This window comes from Grampus griseus (assembly GCF_964374135.1).
Source record: "Grampus griseus genome assembly, chromosome: 17".
NCBI lineage: Eukaryota > Metazoa > Chordata > Mammalia > Artiodactyla > Delphinidae > Grampus > Grampus griseus.
Genome location: NC_139011.1, coordinates 50,853,730 through 50,867,562, shown reverse-complemented (window position 1 = coordinate 50,867,562; position 13,833 = coordinate 50,853,730). Strand labels below are relative to the sequence as shown.

Here is a 13,833-nt window from a genome sequence, read left to right as displayed (position 1 = left end):
AGTCTAATATGTCACTTAAGGCCCTTGTTTCCTTACTGATTTTCTGTCTACATGACCTATCCATTGATATAAGTGGGGTAGTAAAGTCCTCTACTATTATTCTGTTACTGTAAATTTCTCCATTTATGCTTACTAGTATCTTGTGCATGTATTTATGTGCTCCTATATTGGGTACCTTTGTATTTATAATTCTTATATCTTCTGCTTCATCTGTTCATCATTATATAATGTTCTTCTTTGTCTCTTGTTACAGTCTTTGTTGTAAAGTCTATTTTATCTGATATAAATATTGCTACCCCAGCTTTCTTTTCATTTCCATTTGTATGGTACACTTTTTTTCCATTCCTTCACTTATGGTCTGTGTTAGAATTGAAGTGAGTCCCTTATGGCAATATATATATGTGGGTCTTGCTTTTTTTTTAATCCATTCAGCCACTCTTTTGATTGGAACATTCACTTCATTTATATTTACAGTAATTATTTATTGGAATGTTAATCTCTTTCTTGTCGTTTAGCTCTTTTCCCTTTGATTTGATGACTCTCTTTAGTGTTATATGTGGGTTCCTTTCTCTTTTTTTTGTGTTTGCATATATTATATAGTTGTGGTTTGTGCTTACTATGAGGTGTGTATAAAACAATATGTACATTACATGATTAAGTTAATGATCTTTTTACATTTGAATTCAATGTAACAACCAATCATTTTCACTCCCTGCAGCCAGTTTAGTGTTTTTGACCTTATATTTTACAACTTTTTGTTTTGTGTATTCCTTAACTACTTATTGTGAATATAGATTATTTTACTAACTTTTTCTTTTAAACTTCCTACTAGCTTTGCAGGTGGGTTTGATCTACTACCTTTCCTGAATATTTGCCTTTAGTCATGGGATTTTTCTTTTCTAATTTTCATATTTCTAGTGGTCATCTTTTCTTTTCCACCTTGAGAAGTCCACTTAATATTTCTTGTAAAATCATTTTAGTGGTGCTAAACTCTTTCATTTTCTGTTTGTCTATAAAACTCTTAATTTCTTCTTCAAATCTGAGTGATAGCATTTCTGAGTAGATAATTCTTGTTTGTAGGCTTTTTCCTCTTATTACTTTAAATATTGTACCACTCTTTCTGGTTTGCAAAGTCTCTGCTGAAATGTCAGCTGATTGTCTTATGGGAGTTCTCTTGTATGTAACTAATTGCTTTTCCTTGTTGCTTTTAAGATTAGCTCTTTGTCTGCATTTTATGCCATTTTTATTATAATGTGTTTATTGTGGACCTCTTCTGAATTGATCTTGTTTGGGAATCTCTGTGCTTCCTGGACCTGGATGGCTCTGTCCTTTCCCAGGTTAGGGAAGTTTTCAGCTGTTATGTCTTCATATAAGTTTTCTGCTCCTTTTTGTCTCTCTTCTCCTTTTGGGAGCTCTATAATGTGAATATTAGTTACACTTGATATCGTACCCAAGGTCCCTTAAAAAATCTTAATTAAAATTTTAATTTATTATTTTTTTCTTTTTTCTGTTCAGCATGGGTGATTTCCACTACTCTGTTTTCCAGTTCACTGATCCATTCCTCTGTATATCATCGAATCTACTTGACTCCTTCAAGGGTATTTATTTCAGTTATTGTATTCTTCAGCTGTTTGGTTCTTGTATATATTTTCTAACTCTGTTAAGCTTCTGTATGTCTGTGTTCATCCAGTCTTCTCATTGAGCATCTTTATGATCATTATCTTAAACTCCTTACTGGGTAGAATCTTTATCTCCATTTTCCCTAGCTCTTCTTTGTTTTTATCTTGTTCTTTTGTTTGGAGCATATTCTTCTGTTGTCTCATTTTGCCTAATTTTCTGTTTTTATTTCTATGTACTAGGTAGTTTGTTAATATTTCCTGATCTTGGAAAAATGGCCGTATGTTGGAGATGCTATGGGGCTCAACAGTACACTCCTCTCTGGTCACCAGAGCTATATACTCTAGGGGTGCCCCTGTGTGGGCTTCATGAGACCTTCTGTTGTAGTGGGGACAAGTACTGTGGCTCATTAGTAGGTGGAGCTGCCCTCTAACATATTTGGCTATCAGGCTCTGCTTCATACTGAAGCTGTCAGCAACTGGTACCCTGTGCAGCTGGCTGCCTGGCCTGAGGCATCTCAGGGCTGGTGCCTGTCCACTGGTGGGTGGTGCTGGGTCCTGGTAGTGGGGGCCCAGGTGGTAGGGCCCAGGACTGGAGCCAGCCTGCTAGTGGGTGGGGCTGAGTCCTTGGCCCACTATTAGTTGGGGCTTGGTCCTTACACTGTTGTTGCTCAGCTCAGGAGATCCTGGGACTTGTGCCAACTGTTGAGTGGGTAGGTGAGCCCCGAATGCTTATGAGCTACAGGGAGGATTCCAAAGTTGTGCTTGTCAGCACCAGTGTGCTCGTGGTAGAATGGGCTCCCCAAATGGTTGCAGCCTGCATCTGTATCTCCAGCGGGAATCCCAGTTGTCACCTGCCCCTAAAGGCGACTCTCTAAGATCAGCACTTGGGTCTGCCCTAGGCTCTTTTCAAATTACTGCCTCTTCACTCATTGGCAGAGTGCGTGAGAATTTGTGGGCCTCCTTTAAGTGCATAGCCTCTGTTTCTTACAGCCATTTTCCTCTCTCATACACAAGCCACATTTACCTTTAAAGTCAGATATTCTGGGGGCTCATCTTTCCATTGAAGGACCCCCAGGCTGTGGAGACCAATGTGGGGATCAGACACTGCTCCTTGGTGGAGAACCCTTGAAATTGTGATTATTCTCCCATTTGGGGGTTGCCTACCTGGAGCTGTAGGTCTTGACTCTATTGCGTCTCCACGCATTATACCCATCTGGTTGTGGTTTCTTCCTTAAAGCTTTAGTTGCTGAAAATCTTTTCTTCAGGTTGTTCTCATTGATAGTTGCTCTGTAAATAGTTGTAATTTTGGTACGCTCATGGGGGAAGGTGAGCTCAGAGTTTTCATACTCTATCATCCTACCCACACCTCCCACTGTATACTTTAATAACTTTTTACTACCTATATTTTTGAAAATAATATGGCTTCCCCATTATTTGATGTACTACAGCCTTCACAGATATCTATCTTTTGTTGTGCAACTCTATTTTGAACTATTATATGTGTATGCAACATTATCACAATAGTACACATTTAAAAAACCACTCACAATTCCATCATTTAAGATTTGTCTAACATCACTTTTCTATAAATTCTATGGCTTATCAACACACATATTTCAAATGCTGCAATTCATGATACATAAAATTTTATGTTTTACTATTTTATTTGTGTTTACATCATAATCATGTCTCATTGTTTCATATATTCTCTTTAATTCACCCTTCAAGTCATTGCATTACATTCCACTGAGTTGATGTACTATTATTTGCTACACCACTACCATATTACTGAATAATTTTGGTTGCTTCAAACATCGTTTCCTATTGGCAAGAAAGCTGTAATAAATACCATTGTTCATTTTAGACTTACTTCATTATTTCAGGATGAATTGCCATGCATGGGATTACTAATTTTAAATCTATGCACATTTCCTATTTATTGTAAGAGATATTAATGCTCTAGCTTAAACCTGAAATCTTTTTTTTCCAATCTTACTCATAATTATGTAAATAAACACAATATAATGCACTGAAACTTTAAAGTATCATAAGCACATAGAGAGGAATGAATAAAACAGTCAAGAACCTCCCTTATAAAAGTTAAATGTAGACAAGACAGGGTTAAAAGTAAAAAACACTAATCATTTAATAAATATGTATGGGCCAGATACTGCTAATTAATTTTAATCCTATGAGTTACTTTTTTATGTCAAGAAAATTATTTTTCAATTATATTCTAAGTGGTTAGTAGAAAGACTATATTTCAATTTTTTACTATGGTTCAGAATATCTTTCTTAACATTGTTAGTAGTGTAATTTTTTCCTGTTGATTTTCATGGAAGTTTTCAAGTAGATTGTTACATAATTTACAAATAATGAGAACTTTGCACTCCGCTTTGTCTTAGATATTTATACATGTTAAGACTGTCTTGCAAAAGATAAAATAAACAGCTGTTTTAAGAAATTTTGAAGTGCTGACTCAATGTTTAAATTACTTCACATAACCCACAAAGCAAACTGATAATCACAATACTACTAACTGAAAGTTTAAAAAGGGAATGGAAAGAATAAAGTTTCATTTTTGCTTTACAGAAATATGAGGTCAAAAGTTGTATAGTCACAAATGCCAAATATGAAGGAAAAAATTGGGAGAAGTGCTGTTTTCATAACTTCTAAAATTAAAAATAAACCCAACCTTCATGTGCAGTATAAATCTTGAACTAAACATACGTTAAGGTTAAAGTGATTTGAACCATATATGGTGAATATGAGAACTTTCTTTGTAAAACTCTCAATATAAAGATATAGATTATGACAAACATGGAACAAGAAAATATATATCTTTGACACTGAAAATATTTAGATCAATAATTGTAGAATAGGAAGAGTCATATTGCTATGGAGTGAAATGATTTTTCAATTAGTTCGCAATATACTTTCAAAAAACATTTTTTCATGACTATATAGGATCACCCTAATCATACTATAAATTAATAACAAAATAAAATGTACATGATAAAACATATTTTAGTCTCCAAAATATGCACTATATATATATTTTAAATGTTCTGTTTTATACTATTAATAAAAATGGTTTTATTGAATCTAAAACAAGTATCCAAATTTGTGCTTAAAATGTTTATGGTTACCCCAAAATAAAGTGCCTAGAGAAGAAATTGGAAACTCAGGTGACTATGAATCCATTCTACCGAATTCTTGTATATGTGCTACAACAGCTTAAGCAGTCAGAAATATCAATAAAAAAATTTAAATGTTTCAAGGGGTAAATTTTAAATCATAATTAAATACAAGTATTTTGAAAAAATTAATATTGACATTAAAATGCAGTATTACACATAATTCCAGTTGCTGCCTAAAATGTTTACCTAAAATATTTGAAATACTATGATTTTGTGGTGCAAGGAAATTTTATTTAATTCTCTGCCTATACTGTGTTGGCAATTTCTCACTTTGTCCTAATGTGAGTCTAGCCCCAGTTATAAAGTACTATTAATATTATCAGGTAATACTTCCTGGCAGTACAGAATTAAGCTCTGACACAGAGTAATTTTAGATTATTCTGTGCAATTTCTCTAAGTATTTTTGTTTCTTTGTTTGTAAAATACTTTTTGAATACTCTGCTAACAAAATATTTTTAATCATTTTATGGAGTCATATGATATAAACAACAACAATAAAAAAGTCTTCCATTCCTTTCCCTTATATCTTAAGAATTAGAGCCATTTTTTGTGATCTTTATTCAGCTAAAAGTTACTTTTTAAGATAATTTCAAATAACATGGGAATTTGAGTTAATGAATATAACGAGTAATTCAAAATGCCAAGTCTGTCTTGTTATATAATAGCTACCATTTCCTGAACTTACTACATACCTATGGTGGAATTTATTAGCCATTGTGGAATGTAAGTTATTTAACAAATATTTATTGTCTACTATGTTCAGAGCACTGTGCAATTCAGCAGTAAATAGAGGAGTAGATACAGTCCTTGCTTGGAGCCTATGACAAGAAGGATCTGACTCCAAGTTTATCTCTAACGTCTAGAGATAGGATTTTAAGTATTATCCTATACTGATGTAAACAATGACACACCACTGTGCAATGGGAATGAGTGAATCATTAAGTTGAGAGCTGGGAGAGAATTCATCCAACTGTAAAAGACAAATCAATTCTTTGGGGTCACAAAAATGGCACAAAATTTATATAACTCACAATAAACGTTTCTGAATTTCTACAAATATTGTTCCCTTTCATATATCTAGCCCCATGTGGACCTATGTAACAACAGACAGTTTGGACAGTACTAGAGGTTGGAGAGAGTCTTCTGACTTTTACACATAGCAGCAAAAATCTAGAAGATAATGTGAATATTTGGTATTTGATAGGGAAAGACCTGCAAAGACAAGAAAGCCTGGCAAGTTCAAGGAACAGAGGGGAGACAGGTGTGCCTGGAATTGAGTGAGTAAAAGTGATTGGAGTAAGAAAATGGAGGTGATATCAGAGGGGAGAGTGAAAAGGGCTGATCATGGAGCCTTGTGGGCACCTGAAATAAATTTTTTTTCCCCCAACTTTATTGTGGTACTATTGACAAATAAAAATTGTATATATTTAAAGTGCACAACTTGATGATTTGATATAAGTATACATTGTGAAATGATTACCTACAATCAAACTAATAAGCATATCCATCACCTCACATAGTTATCAATCTGTGTATGTATGTGTGTGTGTGTGTGTGTGTGTGTGTGTGTGTGTGTTTGTGGTGAGAACACTTGAGATTTACCCTCTTAGCTAATTTCAGGTAAATGATGCATTATTTGTTTATAGTCACCATGCTACTCCATCTTATAACTGAAATACATCTTATAAATGAAAGTTTTACCTTTTGACAAACATCCCCCATTTCTCCACCCCTCAGCCCCTGGTAACCACCATTCTACTCTCTGTTACTATGAGTCTAACTTTTTCACATTCTACATATAAGCGAGATAATGCAATATTTGTCTTTTTGTGTCTGGCTTATTTCCCTAAGCATAATGTTCTCTAAATTCATCCATAGCCTCACAAATGGCAGGATTTCCTTCTTCTTTTAAGGTGAATAATATACCATTGTATATATATGTATATGTATACGTCACACTTTCTTTATCTACTCATCTTGTTGACCCTTAGCTTGTTTCCATACCTTGGCTACTGTGAATAACGCTGTAATGAACATGGGAGTGCAGATACCTCTTTGAGATAGTGTTCCCCACCCCGTTTGGATACATACCAAGAAGTGGGATTGTTTGATAGGAACCTTGGCAGACATTGAAGGGTTTTAGACAGTGCAGTTATATGATCTGATGCATGATTTTACAGGATCATTCTGCATGCAGAACTGACAATAGGTTGGAAGGATGGGGCAAGGGAGGAAACAAGGGAACGAATGTGGAGGATATTCCAATATGAAGGTGAGATGTAATGGTACCTTTGGCTAGGACTGTGGCAGTGGAAGGGGAGAAAAGTGGGTGCCAACAGGATTTGGCTTTATCCTTAGTTTTATTTACTAAATAAATGGGACGATGGAGTTGCCCTTATTTTGAATGGAAAAAGAGAAGCAGGGGGGTAGGTTCATAAAGGAAGATCAGTAGCTCAAGTTTAAGTATGTTGAATTTGGCATCTGAGTGGAGAGGTCAAGTAGGAACCTTAGTATGCAACTCTCAAGTGCTTCCTCTCCTCACTTCTCTGAGCCTATAGGTCTGTATGTTGGATATTTCAAAGCTGACCAAAGATATTCAGTGATTTTGACATTTGGGTTTTCTTCTTATTCTGGATCACACTGCTTATTGGTAAGTTACCACCTGGACTCCACAGTTATTTCTATTATCTTATTATTCCCAGGCTTAAGCCAATATTCTCTTAAGTATAAAGGGCCATTATTGTTCTCTGTTTTGTGGGCTTCAATTTAAAGGAACAATTTCTGATTGATAATTACACGTTGTCCTTTCCCTGACAAAATTTAAGCATTTTAAAGGAAAAATCATATTTTCAACTTTTAATTCCAAAAGTTCAATGGCATACATACAGAAAAGGCAAAATATACACTTGAAAAATTGAAGAAATATTCTGTGTGAGTAATGTGATATAGCTATACAAGTGATGTGAGAAAGGCACAGTTCCAGATTTCAAGGACAATAAAGTTGAAACAGAGGAATATTCAACAAAGGAAGAAACATTTTAAAATAAAATAAAAATGAATGAAAGGAGCAAATATTGCTCCATGGGAGATGTGTAGCATAGAATAAGAAACGAATTGACATTAAATACCAAGAGATTATAAACTACTGAATAGAAGAGTCACAAAGTTCAATTCTGATCAATTGAAAGGAGTTTAGTCACAAACCAACATTATGGAAATATAATTTATCTCTTTGAACAAGTATCTTTCTTCTCACTCTCTCATATAACATCTTTTCTTTTATGAAACAAAACTATATTGCACATGAAATTGGATCATACTTTGTACTTACTAGACTTGGTTAAATGTACTTTCAGTTAACTAGTGTTAATAAATCTGTTTCTATGGAAATAATGATAACTATGATTCTTCAGTAGGTGGTTGTAAATGAAGCTGGTCATATTTAAGAACAAATCATTTTGTGACAAATGAACAGACAAACATTTGACAAAGTAAAAGGAACCAAATGATTTCTGGTTTTTTTCCTTCCTTTTCTTTTCCTTTTTTTTGAATAAATGATGAAATGCTTTCTTTACTCAGGGCTGTGAGCTTGGTTTTCTATATTAATTGTGAAGACCCTTTACTGTATTTCCTTGAATGCTCTTCCATACAGCTTTCACCTTTGCCTCTTAACACTATCCTTTCTAGCTCCAGTTTAAAGCACTGACTTTTGCTTGTTCCCTTTGATGTAAAGAACTAGTCAGTAGTCCAATGGAATCATCCTTTTTCTTTTCTTTTGCCTTTTTTTTTTCTGAGCTCTAAGAACTTTAGGTGCTGTTTATAGTTTTTCTTACTGTCCTCAGCTTTAAGAAGAATATATATATTTAACACTGCATTCTTCCATACGTAACAATATACAGTGTACTGAAACATATCCTCTACAAGGTTGACTAATTCTGCTTTCCATTCTCTTTCATACCACAATAACTAAATATTCAATGTTTTTATCTTGTCCAAAGGAACTTTGAGAGTATTCATTTGAACAATCAGTTTTTATTATTGTTGTGAACCCAGTCACAACAGCAGCTTACACTCTTCAGGGAACACTCTTAAAAATCACCTTCTATAAAGTAAGGGCAGAGCTTCTTCTGTTATTGCTATTTTGTTTCTCTGTTCCTTGGCACTTTTTTTTGATTTTCATTTTCTCTCTTTAGGTTTTTACTTTCCCCAAAGATTATGAAGCTGCATGGAAAGCTTAACTTTCCCATGCATAAATAAATAATATATGAAAATGGTATTTATAATAATATATTATATAAAAATATACATTTATATATAATATATAAAATATATTGTATATATATATAATTTATTTATATTCCCATATAGAAAGTATATCCAGGTGAAGTCACTATAAATAAATGAGTGCCTGGGAAGCTCAATGTATATCAAATCCCCTAAGAAGAAGATTGCTACCCAAAGATTTATGCTGAAACTCCTATTTAAAAAAAAGTCTCCTTCCAATTAGAAAACAAAATTACTTGATGATATTACCTTTTATTTATATCTATATTTTCTTATTTTTTACTTAAAAATCATACATATAGAATTGAAGTAAATAATACTCATGGAGATCTTGGGCAAGGAATAATGAACTACCAGAATGAAATACATTCAGTAATGTCCTATCTGTTGATTACTGTTGTATAAACATGATATAGCTATAGTTTCATTAAATGCATATTATACTGAGATCCCTATTCATTTGCTCGGGCACCACAAAGTCCATATGAACCAATCCCTACTCTGAAGTTTATAATCTAGTGAAGAAGCACATTAAAATGAGAAATAGAGAATATAGAAATAAAAAGCATGCTAATTGGATGTAGAGAATAAATATAAAAATCACTAGAAAGAGATTTGGGGTTGAAGAATAGTTAAAGAGGTTGGGACATGTGGAAGATGTTGAGAATGGAAGTTATGGATAAGCAGAGACTGGCAGAGAGGCCTGAGGTAGTAAAACTAATGTGAAATGAGTGTAGTGGTTAAGGGTTGAGGAGATAAAGAGGTTTCCAGTTTGCATAAAGAATTAGTAATGAAGAAAAGTAGAAAATTGTTACATTATTAAAAGTGTGATCAAAGAGTGGGTGATCTTAAAATGTACTTGAAGGGATAGCCATAAAGGAACAAACTATAAAAACTAATGGTGATCATATTGAAAGAACATTTAAAAAGTAGGTGTGCACAAGACAGACTGACAGAGAGTAACTTCAGGCGGGAAGATCAGGTATGGGGAAAACGACGTTAATTTAGAAGTGAAGGTAGTCTAGATCATGTAGGTATAGAGAGAGAAGTTAAAAGGCCAGCAGTCATTAACAGAGAAAAGCAAGATTTGGGGGGCTCAATCAATGTGGATGCCCTCCCACAGCCTTCCATGGCAGGTGCAGAACCTCTGTGTGAAGCACTCTCAACCACATGTCCACTCTGAAAACTTAGAATGTAAGCGCCAAGAAACTAAGGTCTAGCCTGTAGTTTGTGTGTGTGTGTGTGTGTGTGTGTGTGTGTGTGTGTTTTAACTGCTACACTGCCAGTGCCTAAAACAGAACCTCACAACATGAGTTTAATAAATATTTCTTGAATATTTACTATTTTAAAATATATCTTAAAGTCCACTTTTCTTTTGAAGCTTTCCCTACCTCTTTCAGTTAGTAAAACTTAAGGTGGAAGACATAGGTTTCTGGAATCAAGTAGACCTGTATTCAACTACTGACTACTTAACTTTTCTGATTTTCAGTTTTGTTTTGTTTTTTTCAGTACACAGGCCTCTCACTGTTGTGGCCTCTCCCGCTGCGAAGCACAGGCTCCGGACGCGCAGGCTCAGCGGCCATGGCCCACGGGCCCAGCCGCTCCGCAGCATGTGGGATCTTCCCAGACCGGGGCACGAACCCGCGTCCCTTGTATCGGCAGGCGGACTCTCAACCACTGCGCCACCAGGGAAGCCCTGATTTTCAGTTTTCACATTTGTAAAACAGAGAATACTATTCATCTTGCAGTGTTATTATAAGGCTTAGAGATTATCAATGTAAAGTGCCTAGCTTACATTCAGGTACATATTAGTTACCCAATCCACGTAGCTATTAACCAGGAGCAGGTGTCACTCAATCATCCTCTTTTCCCTTTGATCAAATCTTGTATATTTCTGATTTATAACATTTATCACTTTGCACTAGAGTTAATATGTCTATCTTCTCTCCCGCAGTACATCAACATTTTAGTACGTCAAATACCAATCTTTTTAATGTGCCTAAGAAGTGTCTCTCAAAATTCAGCATAAGCCTTTTCTCAGTCAAGTTGTTTTGACCTACTCAACTGGACTTCAGTTCTTTCTCTTCATGTCGTTTCCTCCTGTATCTTAAAAGTACTTAGGTTTATGTTTGTCTTCACTCCTGGAGTATGAGCTCCATAAAGACTGGGGTGTTACTTTCTATTCATACATCCTGGGGACCTGGTAAACTACCCTGGGCATACATACTCATTATATGAAAGAGGAGATGAGTACAAAAATTGTACAGAAGATATCTTCTACAGAACCTATTCTCAGAAAGAGAGGAGGGGCTAGTGAAACAAAGAAATTAAATGCAGACAGAGTTTAGGAACTCTGTCCTGCAGAGAGTTTTGATTAAGGAATCCAAGGTGCCATGAGAGTTTAGAGAAGCAGGCCTTACTCATGTTTCTTTATACACTTGCTTTGACATTGAAAATAGTGGCCACTGTATTTTATTTGAGAATTGGTCTGTGTGCTTGTTACTCATTCCTGATTCCAAGAACCAGCCATCACAGGATCTTCTTTTGTCAATCAGAGCACTCACTAATCTCCCACAATGTGCAGAGCAAAAAGTTGGTAAAAATGATCATTAGACATGAAGATACTGGTCTCTTCTGAGATTGGCAATCTAATTAGACAGACAAGAAGAATGAAATGAATGTACCCAGAGTCAATTTCATATCTTATTCTCAGATAAAGTTGACACCACTTTGGTGATATCAGCATATCAAGGTACAAAGCTTGGATGTGGAAATTCTGTCAAAACAGCGAAAAAAAAATCTTTCAGTTGTCATTTGGTGTCTTGTAGAATAAACAAATTAATGCATTTTGTGTTCATTTCAACTAGTTGCTGTGGTCTTAGCCACAATGAGTATGAGTATATGTGTATATCTATATATATGTATATATATAGATATACACATATATATATAGTAAGCCTTTTTTCTTTACTCCTTGAATTTAAACTTATTAATCTACTTAAATTAAAGGGGAGATATCTAACTAAGCACTGCAGGGCATTTATAAAATTCAAAAATCTATTCATGTGTTTGAAGAAAAGCATTGATTTTTTTCCAGGAAATTATGATGCTCTTGTGCATATTATATTAAATCCAAATCTTAATTTCCAATATAGGAAATAAAGTACTTTGCCTATTAAAAATTATGTAATATCTATATTTTCAAAGTATGGCCTCTGGTAGATAGGATAAGTAGGGCAATATTTCAATATTTATTGATACATGTCTAATGAAAAAGAGAGCACATTATTTTATTTTTAAATGGATGATATTGGTAAAATGTAGCTATTTTAGTGCCCTAATACCAACATAAATCTTACAGTTTTCATTAATCTTTAAGATTGGTTTATAAACATTGAGGGGAAAATATTTTTCAGTATTACATTACATTCACTTTTTAGTATATATAATTTATTTTGATACACTGTTTTTTAGTGTTATTGTTGGAGAACTCAACATCACTGAAAAGCACATTTAGCAAAATGTAAAATTAGTTTTAGCTTGTAACCTTTTAAAAAACAATATAAATTAGATAGCTATAAATACGTGCCTAAAGAAAACAACAAAATGTATATGTAAAATCAAAGTGATGGTCTCATAGAGGAGATTTAACGTAAATGGCTACCAGTAGATCCTGAACAAAATGATCAATACTCCTCTTAAAAAAAAATGCTTTAACTGTCTAGTGAAATTATAAGGATCTCATAAAGATGTGCAAACCAAAGATAGAGTAGCTGCAGTACGCCTGGAAGTGGCTAAGCTCCCAAGCAAATCATCTCTATTAGTTCCTATTCATGATTTAAATTATGCTTTTTTATCTGTTCATAACATGCAGCACTTTTTAGCCTCACATTTCTAGGCATTTTAGCTTTTGCTGACATAAATGCATTCCCAAAATAGAATGTTACAACAATTTTCTGCTAGACATTTAAGCCCATTTGTGCATTTTATTTTAAGATACTTTTTTTGAAACTTCTAACTGTGAGAGGTCTGGGAAGGTGGTGTTAGAATGAATGAGAACTTGTTTTCTAAAGCGACACTGTAGACACTTGATCTACCGTTAAAAAAAAAAAAAATCACAGCTTCCTACCTTGAAAACAAACATCTCACGGCGAAGAATAGCTAGAGTGTTAAAGTTCCCATCACAGATGTTGGGTTTGGCTCCAGGATAGGAAGGTCTGCCAGTGGGAGGCCGGGGAGGTTTGGGCCGGTCATTCTTCCTTGGGTCAGCTGGAGGATTAGAGCGGTGTGGGGGCACTGTCGGTAGAGGTCTTGTTGGTGGAGGAATCTTGTCAGGTGGACCTTTTGAAAATATGAGGACAGCACTTGGCTCACTTAAAACTGGAATAGTGCTGGAAAATATGCTACATAGGACAATCACTTATCAGTGGAGGGTTCAGACTAAGCAAGTTAAGAGGTCTTTAAGATTGTATACTTCCTGAAAAAACAAACCATCTTACCCAACAAACCACTGCTAAGTCTATCGGAAACTGTCTTTATTGTGCTGAATTCTGGATCCAAGTAACTAGGCCTTCTTTGTTAATTTTTAATGATTTTTAAAATAGCTTCACCACAGCCCTTATTGGAAAGTCTGCTTTCAAATAATTTTTTGGAAGTAGGTAGTGTATTAATTATAAATAAATTAAAATGAATACTGGAACCATGCATGTAAGCTCCACCAAAGTTAATCC

The 13,833-nt window shown here is 34.6% G+C and overlaps 1 protein-coding gene across 1 annotated transcript in view; it reads right to left on the bottom strand.

Moving 5' to 3' along the window:
- Nucleotides 1–13,833, bottom strand: part of MMP16 (matrix metallopeptidase 16) — a gene marked incomplete at its 3' end in the record, with an annotated part of 349,251 nt that overhangs the window by 95,167 nt on the left and 240,251 nt on the right. The window contains exon 6 of the mRNA XM_082674860.1: nt 13,233–13,444. Within this exon, the coding sequence (XP_082530986.1) occupies nt 13,233–13,444 (212 nt within the window). The remainder of the gene's footprint in view (nt 1–13,232; nt 13,445–13,833) is intronic.